At 38.1% G+C, this 20,302-nt stretch overlaps 1 protein-coding gene across 1 annotated transcript in view; it reads left to right on the forward strand.

The window, feature by feature from the left end:
* Positions 1-11,947, forward strand: part of ATRNL1 (attractin like 1) — a 779,330-nt gene extending 767,383 nt beyond the window's left edge. Inside the window, exon 29 of the mRNA XM_025467337.3 lies at positions 9,767-11,947. Coding sequence (XP_025323122.1) covers positions 9,767-9,891 — 125 coding nt within the window. The 3' untranslated portion in view covers positions 9,892-11,947. The remainder of the gene's footprint in view (positions 1-9,766) is intronic.
* The last annotated feature ends 8,355 nt before the right edge of the window (positions 11,948-20,302 follow it).

The raw sequence follows: 20,302 nt of genomic DNA on the forward strand, positions 1-20,302 counted from the left end.
GGACTCCCTTCTGCTTCCTTCTCTTCCTTCTGCCTCACTGTTCTCTTGTTCACACCTGTGCTCCACCCCTAGCAAATGTCCAGAAGTTTCAGATGCCCTTGGTTGAAGTTTTAGTTCTCTCTAACCAGAACACAAGCTGACTCTTCTCCTGAATGGCCCTTTCTCATATTTCAAACCTCAGCTCAGAAATCACCTTCCCTAGGAATCTCTGACCTCCACACCCACCGCAGAGATCTCGCCTCCACTGTTTTTTCTCCCCGCATGCCTTGGGCCTACTTCATAGAATTTGTCTCTGTGCACTTATTAGCAAATCTAGGAGCGTTTATATTCTTGCCCTAGCTTAATGCTGTTTAATAACAGCTCTTTGACAACAGCCCACCTCAACCATGCTAGCTATATTTGCCCTCAACACATGTTCATCCATTTAACCCATGCTGTCATCTACTCCTATCTGCATAAATGGATAAAACAATGCACATCAAGTGCTGAGGGCAATGCCCAGCATATAGTAAGCATTCACTCAATGTTAATAGAATAGGGCTTTTAAAAAATATTATTGTTATTGTTTTTATTACCATCAGCCTTAATCAGTGCCTTTGACCTTAACTGATTTCATACCTCTACCAGTTTTTTTAATTTTGTGGGGTTTTCCCCCCATTGGCTCAAAATCATGTGTTGCTCATTTGTACTAAAGTAGCAAGTTCCTTCTAATGATAAAAAGTGAGCAGAGTTCAAGTCAAAGGATCTGGAAGCCTGGGTTCAGGTACCACCTCTAGAACCAGTTGTGTAAGCCTGGACCAGTCATTTCATCACTCATTTGGGCCATTAGTGAAGGGAGGATGGAAAGAGCCCTGATAAAGATAGCAGAATAGTCTTGAGAAATAACCTAGATAATTAATGGAAAAGCACTTTATCTCTAAAAAGTGTATAGAAGTTCATTAGTAGTAGTATTTCCAGTAATACAAGCAATTTAATATAAACAATGTTTTCTCTATTGAATGTTGTCATCTCTGTATCTTGCCATTGCCACTTTCAATTATTTTCATATTCTCTAATGAGTGGCAACACATATAAGTCATCTGTACTTCTATGAACAAGTTCTCAATTTTGTTATCCAAGTCATCAAAATAATTCTGATTTGAGGACTGAACACAGTACCAACTCACTAACAATGTTGTTCTAAATTGGTGCTGTCTGCAAGTCTTTGAGTTCACCCTTCTATCCAATTTTGTTCCTTATTTGGCGTTTCACAAAGGCACACTAGTTTTTTGGATGAATGAATGAATGAATGAATGAATGCCATTAAAGGAGAGAGGCAAAGTTTTGAGTGCCCAGTGTTTTGTCAGCTGCTCCCTACTTGACTTCAAACTTCTCACTTCATCATTTTGATGATGGTGATGGTGATAATGATGATGGTGGTGATGGTGATGATTGACATATTTGAGCTCTTAGGTGCCAGGCACTTTCCTAAGCCCTTCACATTTAATCTTCACAATAACTTGGTCAAAATAATACAAGAGCTTGATTTAGTATAATGGAAGCTCCATGGAATATGGAATTTTTTTATGTCTTATCTGTCTGATTCATTGCTAAATTCTTAGGGACTCAGTGTGGTGCCTGGAACATATAGTAGACACTCAAGAAATAATAGTTGAGTGACGTGATTTGCTCTTCAGACACTTTCTTGATACTTAGGATTTTGGAGTTTTCTGGACATTTGTAATTTGATTGTGATTTCTTACTAGTAGTAGTAGTAGCTGATTTTTTTTAATTAAAATTATTAATTAGCTTTGTGTAATACATTTAACTTTATAAATGTTTTCACATATAGTCTCACTTAATTTAAAGCAATCAATGACATTTTAGTACTGGAAATGCTAAAATACAATGTCTCTACCAAATGAAAAATAAGATATGATTATAATATTGCCACAGTTTGATCTTTACAATGAATGATCAGTAAACATTTTAATTAATTTAAAGGTGATTGGGACTTAAAATAAAAATTATCATTTTTCAGATTTCCTTAATTGAAAGAAGAGAATACTAGAAAATATTTCCCCAGGTAGCTTAGGATAAGGGAATTCTCAATTGGAAATTTACTTAACAATGTGGAAGAGAAGCTGCAAGGCTGATTCTTGTCATGTTTGTGGCTCTAAATAAAATATATATATATATATTTTTTTAATGAATCAGCACAATTTTTTTACATGTAATTAAAATTGGAACTAGTAAGATATAAAAGAAACTTTACTTTTTAAAAAAGCATGAGGATTTGCATTAAACAATGCCTTGAGACAGTAATAACCATGATTTACTCAGCACATTCTAACCAATCAGAGAACAGTCCATATACAATTTAGGGAGTACTTGGCAATGTTATACAAGGTGGCATCTGTGTTGGCATCTGTAGGGTTACATTTCATAAAGCTTATACAGTGTGTCTTTAAATCAAACTTTAAAATGTTATGATGTGTTAAAGGCCAAACAAAATAGTATAACCAGAATACAGTTATCATTTTTATTTAAACACTGACATCTGCAGTTGTCATTGGTTTTGAGTAGATGAAGGGAAACATTTCTTTAAACTCTCAGACGAATATGACTAGTCCATTTGTCATTCCAATGTTTTCACTATTTGAAGTATTTCAATTTTGGTTCAACAATGTAACCTTTGGAGTTTTGCCTAATAATGACTTCAGTTGCCCTGGCCTTCCAACAGATAAATTAAAATGGAAATGCATATTTTCTAATTATGCATCCAGCCCTAGTTGCGTATTGGCAAGGGTGGCCAGACTGAATGCTAAATTAAGCCTGCACAATAGCTAGAGTCTATGTAACACCAAAGTTTCCCAAAGTCACTTTCTTAATCATGTGAAGGATAGCCAGGACTCTGATCAGTAGTATGTAGCTGTATACAATCAGAGGGAAAACATTTAAACATCCCAGCATGGTATTTCCATTTAAATCTGATTACAGTGAAATAAAACTGTAGCCATTAAAGGTTTAGAAGAACTACAAATACAAGCCGTAAAAGAAGACAGATAGTAAATGAGGTAGTAAAACATTTCAGCAGGGCAAACAGTTTACAGCGTTCATTCAAGTCGTCCTGAAGCAGACTATGTAATTCACTGCAGACCCTGCACCGTTCCCTGAGCTCCACTTAAACCTGCAATTAACCTTTCACGCCTAATGAAGCTGTTTTCCTGGAAAATTAAAATATATAGTGGTGCCTGCTTTTACACAGACTTGGGAGGAGAGCGTTTCAAAATGAATGACTTTTCGGAGGCTTTGTTCAAATGTAAAATGGAAGTGCTATGTTTGTATATAAAGTGAGAGTGTTCTTTCCAAGGCAATTTCACTTGATGTGCAGTATTTTATTACTGTACTTATTAATTGTTCTGCATAATTGTAAAAAAACCCACACATCAGTAATTTTATGATTACATTGTTACTGCTGGAGTCTACTAATACCATTTCACTTCCATTAGGAAAAACTAGAGTTTTACTAAAGATAACTCAACTCCTAATGTTTCTCCTTGGTGGTTTTCATTGCAAATTTAGTGGTTTAAAAAGATATATTTATCATTTAAATATGTAGCTGTTAGTCATTTCTGTTGCTTTCTTTTAGGGCATGTCTGCACGTGTTCATTGAGAACCAAAGTTCTTAATTTTAGGAAGAAGTAGTAGGTCTTTTTCTAAGAATCCGGGTAAAAGTCTGATTTTGGTATATCTCCTACTTATTACTAAATCTCTTTGGTGGCTCTTGGCATTCAAACCAGTAGCTACTAAATTGTGCCCCTGTTCTGAAGGAAAACTGCATGGTCCCAAAGGGGTCTGCTTCCTTCACAGCCTTCCCTGCCCTGGGTAATCCAGAGCAGCCACTGGGGATTGTCCACGTTAGCAGGGGATAGTTGAAAACACCACAAGGCCATGGCAAATGGAATAGGAAACAGAAGATGGTTCTTTCTTTCTTCTGAGGTGTATAATTCATATTTAAATAATCTAAATGTCATAGTGTCTGGTATTTAAGAACTAAAAGTGCAAAAAGGTAAAGCTTATAATAAATATTTAAACCCCAGCATTTTTATTGAATCTACCGGCATATTTTGATGTAAATTCTGCTAGCCTGCAGCGTCTGTGCATCATCTTGACATGGTAAATGAAATTCCTTTAGACCACCAGTCTAAAATAATGAATTGTTCCCCCAGTTAATTGTATTGCTTTGATAACAAGGAACTATGGTAGGCCTAGAGAACACAATAAGTGGATTTCATCAGATGATTTGTGTGACGTTTTGAAAAATGATCTTCTAGAGTGACCTGATTTTAATGGAACTCAAACTGCAGGCAGCCTGTGCCACTGCACCGCATCCTATTGGCAGGAAGTGCTTCCTCCAATGGCACCAGGAGGGTGGGGTCGTCACCGGAAAACGTCTCCCTGGGGGACAAATTTCCCAGGGAAATCTAAAGGAGGAGAAAGTCCCTCAAAGGGCAATATGGATAACTTTTTTTTAAGTTGTTTTTATTTTATTGATGCATTAAAAAAAAATCCGGGAAAGATCTCAAGCTACCTTTATCTCTTCATTACCAGTGTGAAAATAAACCCAGACCAACCAAATAACATGAAAGCTATTTATTCAGAACTTATTCTAGCAATGGAGTCCTCCATCATTGTGTGTTTGTGTTTGCCAGACACTTAAAAAAAGACAAATGTGTGGGACATAGTGGAACAAAGAGAAGGCTTCAGGTATGCCCTGATTGGAAGCCACTGGCACAGGAAAGCTAAAATCAGGTTAACTAGAAACAGCGTGCCCTATATGATTGGTTAGGGGTGCGTATTTGCCTTTCTCTGGTTGGTCCTGAGTTAGAAGTAGGGACAAAAATTAGGGACTTTGTCAGTTATTAATCACGTTGACTGGATGGGACCCATTGTTACAGGGGCAATTGTTTGACTTCCTGGATTGTTACTAGAGATAGCAGCCTGACCTCCCCCAAACCTGACATGCAGGCTGGCTTCCTACTCTGGTTATTGGAGATAGAGATGATTTCCTGAGCATGTTGCTGCAGGTGTGGGCCAGAGTTCTATTTTTATGTCATGGTCTGGCTGTTTCCTATTTATATAGTCTCTTACCAGCATATACATGTTATACGCAGAGGGGAATAATACTGTTTTTCTTAAAGAGCTACTGACAACTTTTCTTTTTATCAATTAAGATTCCCTACAATAAAGTATACTAAAGGGCAAGGATAGAAACTATTTTAATTTCTCAATCCTCTCTTTCTTTTTAAAAGAGTCTTCTGGGATCCCTGGGTGGCGCAGCGGTTTGGCGCCTGCCTTTGGCCCAGGGCGCGATCCTGGAGACCCGGGATCGAATCCCATGTCGGGCTCCCGGTGCATGGAGCCTGCTTCTCCCTCTGCCTATGTCTCTGCCTCTCTCCCTCTCTCTGTGACTATCACAAATAAATAAAAATAAAAAAATAAAATAAAATAAAAGAGTCTTCCACACACTAGACACTTTGGGAAGACTGGGACCTGGTTTCTCCTTTTACTCTTCTGTCCAGGGCCTCTTTCTTGTAGATTGACTGGGGACTAGCAATTTCTGGGCTGTTGTTTTAGAGTTCTCCCTATAGTATAATATGAAGAAATGCAAAAATAGTAATAAAAACTTACACAATTTTACATGAACGTACATGCAGTTATTATGATTATTATGCCGTTCATAATTAAATTACAAGATTGTAAAAAGGAGCAACTCATGGTGTGCCACAGCTGTGTAGTCCTGTAAAGGACCCAAGCTTAAATCTAAACAAAAACATCGTTTGGCCCATCCAGAGGATGAGTGCTGGGCACGTGGCCCTCGGAGCATCCTCTGTGAGCACACCTGGGGGACACTCAAATATCACTGCCTGTAGGAACCCAAGGTTCCTAGGTACATATTGCCATTTATGCAGAATCTGTAAGTGTAGCTGATAGTTCCATTTCCATAAGAAAGAACAAAAATTTGTCAAATTAAAAATAAGCATGATTTGTGATTTTACTTATAAATTAAGGACTGAAATATGGTCTATGGCTTATTATTTTCAACTGGATGTGTTTCCAAGCTTAAAATTCACTAGTGAACCCAGGATATTTGTGAGAGACACTACTTTAATTAAGCTTTGGATTTCAAAAACCCTGAAATACAAAGGCACAGTGGCAGTTTCTGATTAGCATGGAACTTCCTGTTTGGGCATCTCAAACTGTTTGCTTCTCTCCTGAATCCTTATATCTTCTGTAAGGAAAACAACATTTGCAGCCACAGGTAAATGGAAAAGCATGGTTTTTCAGAGCTTCTTTGGACTGGATCATGCAGTAGTTTAATGAATAACATGATTTCATATTTAGATGCTGTGATCATTGCAATTAGTGTAAGTGGTCTCTGTCTGCATTAAAAGAGACATATATTCTTTGTCACATTTGGCTGTCTCTGGATAAGAGAGTGCCAGGAATGAAATAACAGAAGGTTGTGAATTATAACAGAAGTATGCCAAGAGATCTGTGGAAACTTAAAGTCTGCCTGAACTGAACTTTTTGTTAGCACAACCATGTACTGTGAAGTCTTTTTTTTTTTTTTAAACATGTACTTCAGCTCCCTCCTTTGAAGAAAATAATGAACTAATTACTTCCTACAGCAGAATAAGTGGTTGAAACTTCTATGTTGGACACTTCAGGAGTTCATATATGCTCTTCCAAGACCAAGAAAGCAATTTTTATTTAAACTTTGAACCTTTGAACTTGCATTATCTCTAAGTAATTCAGAATAATTATCTGTATCCTGAAAGAGCAGATTATTTAATAGGAATCCTTAAAAGGTAAATATCTAAGATTATCAGCCTGGCCAGTGATTACTCTAACTTTTTAATCCTTTTCCTCCCTCACATCATTAATTTCTCCTTCCCACAAATACTTTCTCTTCTGTTTTCACATGTACATAAAACTCCTTTTTTCCTTTAAAAAATAGATGTACTCAGATAATCCTATGTATTCCCATATATCTCATCTGACCTGTTGCCTCCCCTGTGTACCAGCTCACTTACCTCTTCCCAGGGCCAAATGGCTGAGACATGGAACTTATATATGTTGCCACATTTTTTTCTCACCCCATTCCTTGCTTAACTTTCAGATCTCCTTCCTCAGTTAGGTATGGAAATGACTCAAAGGCCAGCTGAATCTTCTTTGAGAAAGATCTGATGGTCTCTGCATTCAGCCTCACTGCTGGCCCATTTGATGCTCTTGGCCGACTCCTGAACCCTGGCATCCCTTGACTTCTGCAGTGCTGTCCTAGGCTGGTTGACCCTCCTCTTACACTATCTGTTTCCTTCCACTGGTATTTCTTTCTGTTCATAAGCCTTTCGAGTTCTGTTCTTGCCAGATCGTCTTTAAGTCTTACCCTAAATTGACCCACAGGAGTAAAATAATTCAATGGTATCTTACATAGTTTAAGATCCAAAAGTGAGGCTTCTTCTTAAGAGCAGCACATTGAGGAGATGTCTGCAGGGCTCAGGGTTTGATTCAACTTTCAAGTTCAAGTCTCCAAGACCCAGGAGATGGGAAAATGAACCAAAAGTTCTTTAGTGACCTCCTTAAAGCAAGCAGACTGGTCTCTTGGTTTAGCATGGTGACTTGTCACATTTTGTTTTACTCAAGAATTACATGAGACTGAACAGAAACTAAAATGATTCATGTATGCTTATGATACACCAAAGTATCTGGCTAGACCATTGCTTGTACAAATTAAGAAAAGTCTTGACTATCTATGAACATCTTACTAATGTTCTTGTCAATCAGTAGACAAAATGATGTAACAAAATAGTATTCTTTAAATTCCCTATGATAGCTAGAGATCCACTTTTGTGCTGATAGCTGCTGCTAATACTCAAGGTTTTTTTCCTGTTTAAAAAATATCAAACTTTCTTCCATGTCTGCTTATACATAACACAACTCTGTGCCTGGGTGTTTTCTTCTTAAAAACACTTGAGGAAAAAAGAGAATGAAAAGACAGACCACAGATTTGTAGAAAATACTTGCAAAACACAGATCTGAAAGAGACTGGTATCTAAAATGTAAATGAAGTCTCTTAAAACTCAACAATAAGAAAAGAAACAGTTCAATTAAAAATGGGCAAAAGGGGATGCCTGGGTGGCTCAGCAGTTGAGCGTCTGCCTTCTGCTCAGGGCATGATCCTGGAGTTCCAGGATCACGTCCCACATGGGGCTCCCTGCATGGAGCCTGCTTCTGCCTCTGCCTGTGTCTCTGTCTCTCTCTTTCTGTGTCTCTCATGAATAAATAAATAAAATCTTTTTAAAAAATGGGCAAAAGATCTCAACAGATACCTCAAAAAATACACATCTGACAAGTAAGCTTATGAAAAAGATGCTTAACATCATATGTTACTATGGAATTGCAAATTAAAACAACCATAAGCTATAGTTACATACCTATTCAAATGGCTAAAATCCCACACACCAACACCAAATACTGACAAAGATGTGGTACAATGAATGAGAAGCTCTCATTCATTGCCAGTGGGAATGCAAAATAGCACAGCCCCTATGGAAGACAGTTAGATAGTTTCCTTCAAAGCTGTTTGTGAATTGGAAACGTATGTCTATACCGCCTTGTTTATAATTCCCAAAAATTAAAAGCAGTGAAAATTTAATAGGGGAATGGATAAACAAACTGTGGCATATCCATACAATGGAATATTATTTAGCAACAAATATAAATGAACCATTGAACCAAAAAAGATATGATGGAACTTAAAGGCATATTATTAAGCAAAATAAGACCATCTGGGGCAGCCCAGGTGGCTCAGCCCAGGTGGCTCAGTGGTTTAGCGCTGCCTTCAGCCCAAGGCCTGATCCTGGAGACCCAGGATCGAGTCCCCTGTCAGGCTCCCTGCGGGGAGCCTGCTTCTCCCTCTGCCTGTGTCTCTGCCTCTCTTTCTTTCTCTCTCTCTGTGTCTCTCATGAATAAATAAATAAAATCTTTTAAAAAAATAATAGGACCATCTGAAAAGGCTATCTACAATGATTCCAACTATGTGTCTCCAACTATATGACATTCTGGAAAAGGCAAAACTAGAGACTTTTTAAAACGATCAGTCATTATCAGAGGCTCGGGAAAAGAATAAGTTGGTAAAGCACAGGGGATTTTAAAAGTAGCAAAACTACTCTGTATGATACTCTAATGTTGAATATGTGACATTATGCATTTGTCAAAACCCATAAAATATACAATACAAAGAGTGAACATTAATGCAAACCATGGACTTTGCTTGATAATCATGTATTAATATTGGCTCAATTTTTCTTTAAGACTGCTCAAAATTTTTAGAAAAATCTTAATACATTGGCTTGTATTCTACAAAAATAATAGTAACACTGAAAAATCTGTGTACAGCTAGAACAAACCTGTATTCAGATGTGGGAACTAAGGTGTGGGAACTAAGCTGGTTGTGATGTTTTTGTCACACACTGAATTTGATTGTCGAAGGTCAGACAGATAATTAACTGTTAGATCCTTGTTCTTCTTCATGTGTGAAGATCATGTCTCAGTTGAGAAACATTTTACATGATACATGATAACAAGCTACATGATAACTTCTAGTAAACAGCTGTATGTTTGATGACTAAATATCAAACAATAAGAAATACGGTGCTAAGACACTGTATCCTGGAAATGGCTAACCAAATATTTGAATGATTTTTTCCTCTTCTTTCAGGCCTTGCAATCGCCAGTGCCCTAATAGATATTTCACAACAGAAGCCTTCAGATAGTAAAGACAAGACTTCAGGAGTCCGAAATCGAAAACATCACCTCTCAACACGTCAAGGAACTTGTGTCTGAGAAACAGAAACTCTCCCGGATATTCTGAAATGTTTGATTTTATAAATGACTTCTATTGAGGCTGGTCTATGGCCTCAGTTTTTATGGAGGCAAATCTCTGTATGGTCCCAGGGCTCAAGTACAGTTCCCTCCAAATGGGCAATGACCCGAGTGGCCAGAGAACGTTTGTGACTTTTAAGAAAGTAACGATATTGACAGTCACGGGCGATAAAGTCAGTTTTTACGACTCTCTTAGGCTTATCATATATAACATTAAATTACTCTGGAAAAAGATGTATATTGTTTCTTAATGCAGAAGGAAAATATGTAATTCATATAAACCAAACTGTTTATATCCCAAGACTTTAAAGAAAGACATTTTATAATGCCTGAATGATGAGAATTGTACAGTTTTTGCCTCATAAGCAAACTTAAATCACTTGTATATGAACAGGAAATGGACAAATTGCAATGGCTTTAAATGTTGTTTTATCTCACTGTAAATGTAAAAGCAAGGTTTTGATTTAGTAGGATATAGGTAATGTATTTAAATATTCCACATGACCATATCATGTCCACACTCAGTTTGAGAATGTGACTATTTCCACCTAACTGGAACGCAGACCAAAATGAGTCCATTTGGATGGATGGTATGTGCAACTTCACAGGAGGTTTATTAGAATTCTGAGTGAAAAGGACATTCCTGTCGTCCACGCCAACTGCCTAACTCATTATCAGAGCTGATAGAGCATGGAAAAACCTGCCCAGCAATCTATTTTTCCCCTCTTTCCAAAAACCCTCCAATACCAAACCTGAAGAGAGCTGAAATAGTTATTTTATAGTGTGCAAGCTTCAGCTCCAGTGTGGTAATTTTTTTTAATTGCTTAGGAATCATTGGATCAGACCTAAATGATCCATCTGCATTTCTGTAAGAACAGATCATCTTCTGTTGGCCTTCCTCTCCTAGCTGCTAGATTTTATCTACCTTTTACAAATATGGAAAGTATCTTAGAGGTGACACCCCCCCCCCAAGTTTTAATACAATCCAGGTTCCTTCTTGCCAACTATCCACTTAGAATATAAGTAGAGAAAAGCATTTGTTGGCAAGGAGCTACAGTATTCTTATTCCTGACATGAATACATTGGTGTCACGAGAGAAAGTTTCCAGTTTAAAAAATAAGTGCATCGTTGTCCACATTTAGTGTATTCTTAATGATTCAAAAATCTGAATTATGGCAGAAAGGAAAAATGATTTAAAACAGCTTTTGCATTGGAACGGAGAATCATTTGTGTCCTAGTGTTGACAACGGTTCACTAGAACTCTGTAGCATTAACAGATCTTGTTTGGCTATATCTTGTGACTACAGGATATATGTAGAAAGCAGTGACAGAGATCCAAAGCTGTTTCATACAATTAGCTTTGTTCACTCTGAAAGTCATTTAAATACAATTGGCGTTTAGTACGATACATGTACTTTTCATGTTCTTTGGATTTCTGGAAGGTAATGACACTTTACTGTTTACAGCTAATGCATAGTACTTGCATGCCGTGGTCGTGCAGTAGCAGAATATGACCCTATTGTGATATTCAATGTTTATTTCATGATGCCATTTATACATAGCTTCATTTGATGAGGATCGAATGTAATATGTAACAGGAATGATCATACAATAGGTAGTTGCATCGTATATAAGATTGCTAGGTTGCATCTAACCATGACTATCATTGTTTTGATAATTAGGCACTTCTTAATTATAGTATATATTCCTTATGTTGGCATGATAATTTTGCTATTTTCTATGCATTAAAAATAAGACTAATTCTTAGAATAATTTTATCTATAGCCTGTGGGTTTTTGGGAGAGGGGGGCGGGAGTGGAGCTGGTTGTTTTTGCCTCCCTGTGATATTTTCTCTCTCTCTCAAAAAAAGAAGTGAGCAAAGTTTGTAAATGTCTCCTAAAAACAATCAAGTAATTTTATTAGCTTCTTTTTGAACCCTTTAAATGTTGATTTTTCTCCTGGAAAAATAAATCGACAAAACTGGTGACTACAGAAATATAATCATTTAAAAATAAAACGATTGCCCAATTTGTTTTAATTCTCTAACGATTGTCATGAGAGAAGGCTTAATATAACAAAAACATGAAAGTGTACAATTGTATGTAGAATTTATTTCAGTTATACTTTTGGAGAGACCAAGCAAACAGTATTACTATGAAAAAATCGCCAAGCTTCATCCACCTTGAATCCCTCTGGGTTCCCAACACTTGAAAATTTGAATTTTAGAGAATTACAGGACATCATGCAATGTGAAGTTAAAGTCATACTGTATATGTCTGGGCCAAATATTGCTAACTCTGTGACTAATTATGCAATATCTTCTCAACTTATCAAAGCTTTTTACTGGCAGTAAAATTCTTCACCCTCAGGTGAAGTAGATTGAAAAGACCTTGGAGATTATCACTTTGAATCTGTGTCACGTTCTTTCTGTCCCCATATCCCAAACACTTTAAATCTAGATGCTCCTTTTTTTTTTTTAACTTTTTAAAATCAATTCACAAGTATATGCAAATACTCTTCCAGAAGTGTACAGTTAAATGACTGATTCCCTTGAAAAGTTTATCTTAATGGAATTTTGTACCTTTCAGTTTAGAGTAACTTTGAAAAGTCCTTTGGATTTTAGGATTTCTTGTTCTTTCAAGTATGAAAAGCTTTTGTTAAATAGAATGGAGTTTTAAAAATGTACCTAGGGGGCGGGGCGCCTGGGTGGCTCAGTCGTTAAGCGTCCAACTCTTCGTGTCAGCTCAGGTTATGATTTCAGGGTCATGAGACCCAGCCCCGCATCCAGCTCCACACTCAGTATGAAGTCTGCTTGAGACTCTCTCCTCCTTCTACCCCTCCCACTCGTGCTCTCTCTCTCTAAATTAATAAATTTAAAACTTTACCTGCAGACACTATTTGGACAACTAGAGAATTCTTGTTGAAGGAGATGTACATACTTACACCAATTTAATACATTTTAAGAGGATTGTGATTTTCATAATTGCTTTTAAGTAGAAATTTATTTTTAATGATGCACATAGGCCGAAAGAGTATACCACATACTGTTGTGTTATGTTTAGCAGGAAAACTTCCAATAGGACCTATTTCAATGTGAAATCAATACTTGCTGTGCTTCCCAAGAGCTCATTTTAGGGGAATTCTGTCAGAAGCAGTTACTATATGGCTGTTGTTCTGCTCCAAGGTCATTGAGAGTGTAGACTGCCAGACAGGCCTGAGAACGAATGCTGGAATCAACTTCAAGCCACATGGTGCTGGGCAAGTTTTGACCTCTAGAAGCATCAGACTTTCCATCTGTGAGGGGAAGTGGTGGTGCCCACCTTTGCAGAGCTGTGGGGGGCCCAGAGGTGATAACCGTAAAGCTCCCACAGCAGGCCCTTCCTGCAGTGTAGCTGGTAGCTGACCATCGAGGAGCTCCCAGGCCACTCTTTTTCTACCAACTCTTTTATGAACCCATCTAATTAATTTTTCATCCATCATTTCACCATAGCTGAAGGTCAAGTAGGTTTTTGCAGGTGAAAGTTTTATAACAAACCTAAGTTCCTCTATTTCTAGGGTATAGAGATTTCTAAAACAACTACTTTGATAGTTGAGTCATTAGATGCTTTGACTCTTTCAAAATATATACAACTTTAATAGCATATTATTAAAAGGACTGCTTGATGACTATTAGTCAGGAACTTTGTCACTTTCACATTCAATCAGGCAAGAAGAAACTAGCCCTTACATTTGGTCGTACAGAGTACATATCTTTTTTTCATTAAACATAAAACTATGATTAGAAGAGTGTTTTATATAAAAGAGTTTAAAAAATTAAAATTGATCAAATGAACAAATTCTCCTGCACACACTTAAGAACAAGTCGACTTCCAAAGCCCATTTAACATTTTACTGCGGTGAGTGGAACTTACTTGATCATAAGAATTTGTACAGATTCCTACTTTTACCTCTAGAGATTAAGACTCAGAAGGACTGGATTACACCCTGGAGATTAATATGCTTACTAAGCACCTCAGTGATTCTCACCATTAGGCAAATGAGGGAGTCACAGGCCAAAGAGCTGCCTGTATCTACAGTTAGAAGAATTTCTTTAAATAACAAAGTTATCACTAATTCAAAATGCTTTAAATGACTTTCCAGGGAATACAAGCCACCTGGTTGGTGTTACAGCCATGTTTTCACCATGTTATACCTTTAACAGTGTAGTTTGATCAAATTTTTAAAATTATGACTTATAACCATATCAGTATATATGTACACAGGTGTGCATGCCAGTGTTAAAACAGATTGTGTAGAAGTTCAAACCTGCTTTGAAAAGTCAACATTTTATGCTACAGTGTGCTATTAATCAAGAGTTTAATTACTGAAATAAAAACACCGGATCTTCCAACACTCACTGCTAAATACAGCTTTTTGTTTTGTTTTGTTTTTACCCTTCCAAAATCACACAGGCAATGAGTTCAACCCCTGAAAAAGACCTTCAGCCATCAAAGTCTGGGTCATAAAATTGTGTTATCAAATTCCACATTCAAAACACTCTTTTCTCTCTTCCCCTCTTCACCTGATTTTCACTGGCCTTTTCTACATGTTCTCTTTGAATGGCATGCTGAACACACTTGGAATGTTTCTGAGAATAGAAACAAAGCCCACAAGAGCCTGAGTGGCCAGGATTCCAGTTCTAACTGAGGGTCTCTGCCCCAGCCATGTGTTCTGTGTTTACAAACATTGTTCTTCCTGAAAATAACAGTCCGCGTTCTGAAACTGGTAGCATCATGGCACAGCTGAGCAGTTTTCTAAGAAGTCTGCTTGTTCTTTGGCAGGCTTTGGGTTTTGTCCCCATGTGGCCATCTGGGTCCTCAATTTATGTTAGTGACATTGCTCTGCCGGGCCTCCGTCCGGGATTACTGAGCAGGAGCTGCCAGGGAGGATCCAAAACATCTCTCCTCTCTGAAACCCAAACAGGAGGACCAAGCACCTATGACCGTCTTGGGCTCAGGGTCTTGGACCTAACCCTGCAGCTGGCCCCACCTGTGCCCTGAGGGTGGATTGGTGGTCTCCTTCCAGGTAGCCCCCCATCACACCTCTCAGGGGTCAGGCCAGGTAAGAGGCTGAGATCAGGAGCCCCACTCTACCCTGAGAAACATGCCCAGTCTGGTCAGCATCTCCCAGAAGCCTGAGAACAGGCAGAGAAGCTTTGGTACAGGTCCTAATAAAGATGTGCCCAAAGCAGGCAGAGCACCGAGTGGATCTTGGAGCCCCATTCTTTTAAAACAAAAGGAAGAGCTTCTCTGAACATCTGAGCCTCTTACATGTTCTTCAGCTTTTTAATGATGAGTCAATGGCTATCAGATTTGCAGATTTCAGCTCAAAACTGATCTCTCTCTGCCCTGAAGAAGCTTCCTTGCAGAAGTCACCTGTGAGGGGCTGAGGTGAGGGGCTGCCACTCCTTCTGTGCGAACCACACAGCCCTTTCTCCCCCTCCCACCCAATCTGAATGGGTTTCTCTGCCTGCTTAGCATGACAGTGCCTGCCATAGCCAGAGCAGCCAAGATTTTGTTGAGCTCTACTTTCTCCACCCCTACAAATGAAAGCAGCAAATCTTAGCATTTTGCTTTCCAAATCTGAGACCACATTCCAAGTTTGGATGAGCTTTTGTAAACTGTACCGCCCCCCAGGCCCCTGCCCCGAGCCTGACCTTTCTGCTTCCCGGGGCTCCCACCCTTTCTCCAGGAAATCGTTCTGCCCCATTCAAGGATTTGTTGTAGAGCAGTCCTAATAGAGCAAGAAACCAACCCCCTCAAAGACCACTGCTGTCTTCTGCTAACCATCAAAAGTTCTCACCGATTTTATTTTTGGCAGAAGTGAAATTTTCACTCAGGCAAGAGAGCTGTTTAAGCATAAGCTTCTTTAAATCGGCTCTGTGTATGGTCAGATAGGAGACCCCGCTCCTGTAAATCCGCCTAGGAAAATAGCATTAGTGGGCAAATTCTTATATCAGTTCTTTGTGTGTCTATAGCCCTGGTTGCCGAAAGATATCTTAAATTTTGTGCTTTTGAGTTAACTTAGTCCTGTGTGAGGACACACTCTAAACTCAAATCACAACTATTTTTTTTTGATGCCTTCGGCCATTTGTCTTAACCATTTCTAAGAAACCCAGGATAAAAAAGCTCACCTGTCTCACCTAGGTATTGTGATGGGTATTTGTTGTTGAAACGGGAAGTGCATCAGAGTTAAATGTGTTCAACTTTTACTGTGAAAAGGCTCAGGTTAAATTCGGTAAATCACAAGCAATGATTTTCCCTTGAAGTTTTCCTGCTAACGCTAAAGTATATATATGTGCCAAAGCTCCCAAATAATCAAATTGCAGTAGGAACCAATGATACATGTTACCTGGTGATTCAGATTTGCGCTTTTCAGGATTTTTTTTTTTACATGTATAGTATATTTCAAATATTACCTTCCTCAACTTTAAATGATAATTTTGCAGCAAATACTAAAGACTGTGTTAGATTTTCTTTCCCATCATCACACATCCTTCCTGACCCTTCAGTGACTAGTCAGCTCATTTTCCCCCAGCAGTAAACGAACATCTCATACCTCTATTGATGCTTGAAAAATAAAGAAATAACCTAAAATAGGTCTTGCACATCTTCGTTCCCTTGTGACGATGCACGCTGGCAGCAGTTGTCTTTTCCTTCAGATCAGCTTGTTTGAAATACGACGGCACTTAAAAGGAAGGCCGGCTGGAAGGACACCAATAAAAATAACAGCTCAGCTTAAAACAATTTGATTTCAACCCAAAATGGATTACCTTGCAACTCAAATAGATAATGGCAAGCAGGATATTCTACTTATCAAGAGTCTTCCTGGCTCCAGTCAGAACTCTGGGTTCATTTGAAGCTCCCTGCCTGGTGGGGATGAAAGAATGTGGTCCCCCAGACATTGATGTGCAGAGGGACTCTGGGAAGAGGGAACGAAGTTTAAGTATACAGTGCCCACTTCTTGCTGATTTCTGAAGTGACAGCCCCAATTTGACTTTGGAATGCAAAAATTCAATCCGTGTGGGCTGTTAAAGAGAACCACCTTTCTGTGAGGGAAATCTACCTGATAGCATCACCTGATTTCTCGGAAGGCCATCCCAATGATGAGCTCCACCAACTAGACGTTGGTAAAGACCTAAGGATGTGGTGTTTGTGCTTTTACACATAATGTACACTGTTTTAGGGACCAGATTTTCCTTTTCTAAACCATAACCAGAGGATGGTTTGCGGTCAACTTTTTATTGGTAATTCTTATTTTGGATATATATTTATCCAAATATATATATATATATTTGCACTTACATTTTGCACATTAGTGAATTGTGAACTATTTTGTCTTAAAGTGGAATGTCCAAAACCCTTGGGAAAAAAACAATAACAATTTTACTCCTCTATCAAAATGTTATAACCATGGTTATATCCTTCCATACTGCATGAATACAATTAACGATCACCTTCTCCCTCTTCTTCCCATTCTCCTTCTCTTCCTCTCACTCCTCCCCCTCCTCTTCCTCCTGTTGCTGGGGCTTCTCCTTCTTCCTCTTCTTCCTGCACAAATTACCTTGTAGAGATATTCTCTTTTTGTCTGTTTTTTTTTTAATATAGATACTCTTAATGCATTCTTGATAATTTCCCTTATAATTTACTTTCTAAGGGATTATTTACAATATTTAATATTTGCAAAGATTATGGCAACATCAGGTTTATGATTCTGATGGAGTATAGGACAAAAAATAATGATTAATAACTTCTACAGAGTTTGAGGCCTATTATGACTGTTGGTATAAAGTTTAATTCCACTCATAAAACAAATCACTTCATGTCATTAAAAATGAAGTACAAATTTCCAAAATTGGGTCTTAACCTAAGCGTACTATCAATCTCAAATGGCAGCACCGTTTGGGCGTTTTGTGCTTTATGTTATATATACCAGTCTGTATAAACCAAAAACATCCAAAGAAATGGTGATAGGTGAGTCAGTGTTGTCAATTTTTTTCAAAGTCTGTTGAGGACGTGTGATCTAGGGGTTAACATGGAGACCTGGAAAAACTAGAATAAAACCAAGATGCTATACTTAGCTGAATGACCTCACCATGCTTTATTTACCCCATGTAGAAAAATGAGGACACTGCTTCCTTCCTTCCAGGGTGCTTGTGAGAAATACACTCAGAGTTTTCAGAGCCTCAGATCCAATCCCATACATACCACTGCCATTATCAGAAGGCTGTGCACATGGCACTGTGGATAATACGCCTTACATTATGATAACACTTGATTTCCTAACGCTGTTAGGAAATGCTGGGCCATCATTCAGTGTTTTCTAGATTTTATAGGTGGAAAGATCTATCATATTTCACCAGCCTGCCAAAGCTACTGTAACTGTTGTCTCAGTATTCAAAGGAATGAATGAAGGAGGTGCCATATCACGGTTTGAATTTCCATGTGTAGCTGGATTCTCTGAAGTTCAATACTTAGGTGCTTTCTGTTCCAGCATTAAATGATAAAGTTACTCATCCATACTGAAGTATCTGAAGTTTTATCAGGTAATTACGAAAATGAAATATTCTACACAAAGCACTAAAATTTGTATCTGAAAGAATAGCTCATATTATTCCTCAATCAATATTGGCATATGTAAAACAGTTTTAAAACTCTCAACAAAATAATAAACTAAAACATGTTCCTCTCTTCCTGTTAGTCATTATCTATATATTTTTCTTTTAGATAAACAATCTACAGTGTGTTTACCGAAGCTTGCACTGATATTCCCCAATAGTGTTTGCAACTTGAGTTTTATTCCAGCAGCTACACGAAATGAGTCCAGAGCACAGAGCAGGCATGTCCCTCTGGAACCTGAGATTATTTGTTCTCTCACTGTTCTAAAGGTAATTAAGGAGCATTGCATGTTTCTCAATTAATGATTTCTCATTCAACAGGGGATCTTTGATGCTAATTTGTTTTAATCAGGGCAGAGGCTGCTCAAAAACTCTAAACAATTCAGTGAAGAGGAACTAGGAATTTTTAATCAAGTGGAAGAGATTTAAATGCTATGAGGGACACATCCATCATGCACTTTCAATTCCTGTTCATTTAACTATGTTCTTTTACATTTTATAAACTGATATGAGAATTATTAAATAGAGCTTATTGTATTGCATATGACCATTTTCCTTATGTATTTGTATGCATGTATAATGGATGTTGTCCATTTAAAGCCTACTCGTATACAACTTTCATTTCTCTCCATCTAGAATGTATTTATACATCTATCTTACACTCTTATTTATTACATATACTTGTAAATGTAGAAGATGGATATGTAAGGGCATATTTACATCTCTGTACCCAAAGAATAATGGAAGATATGTTATGACTGAGCATTAGGTTTAAGACATTCTTTCACCTCTTGGACAACTTGCCTGAGTGGCCATTCATAACCTGAGCTGCTAAATCAAATTGCATCGTGTACATGAAACACTTAAAAACTATGCAGCCGTTGCACCTGAAAAAGGCATTACAGTATGATTGGACCTTAGTGTATGGAAAAGATGACTTCATCAGGTGACTGTCTCTTATGAAAGTAAATGATCAAAGTAATGAAGTCTAGAGGTGGTCTCAGCCTTGCCTCTGTTTTCCCCACTGCTCAGTTTCTGACCATCTCACTCTGATGTCTTTAAATCAAGTCTACTTTGCAGGAATGTCAATCATGTGAAAATGAAGTTTGTTTGGTTTTTCTCCTTCCTCTAACTGAAATCTAGAAAAAAAAAATCTCAAGAAATGCTCGAGAGGCCTAACTAGTTAAATACTTACTGCTTCACTGTATTGAAATAGGTGGGAAAACGGACTTTTTTTTTTTCAAACTAGTGGTTCTCAAACTTTAGAATAAATCAGCATCACCTGGAGGGCTCGTTAAAATGGATTGCTAGGATCCTAGAGCTTCTGACTCAGTAGGTCTGGAGTGGGGCTTGAGAATTTTCGTTTCTAACAAGTTTTTGGATAATGTTGAGGCTGGGGCTGGTGACCTCACTGGGAGAACTCTAGTTATAAACAAATCAGGATGAGGTGGCCATGGTTTGAATGCAGCACTGGGCAATGCCTCTGCGTTCTCCATATATCCCAGTGTGTTTTTCATGTGTTCTCTGCCAGGAAACAGGCAGGCCTCATGTGTCTCTGAAGTGGCCTCTGGGTGAATTTCTGGACCAGTTGGACAAGGGCTAGTGCTGCACTTGGACAAAGGAATGACATTCATGCCTACATTCTAATTCATAGAGATCCCCTGGAGGTTTGCTGGAGTTACAAACATTTGAAAACAAACTTTTGAATGGAAATAA

The sequence above is a fragment of the Canis lupus genome, chromosome 28 (assembly GCF_003254725.2).
Source record: "Canis lupus dingo isolate Sandy chromosome 28, ASM325472v2, whole genome shotgun sequence".
NCBI classification, from domain to species: domain Eukaryota; kingdom Metazoa; phylum Chordata; class Mammalia; order Carnivora; family Canidae; genus Canis; species Canis lupus.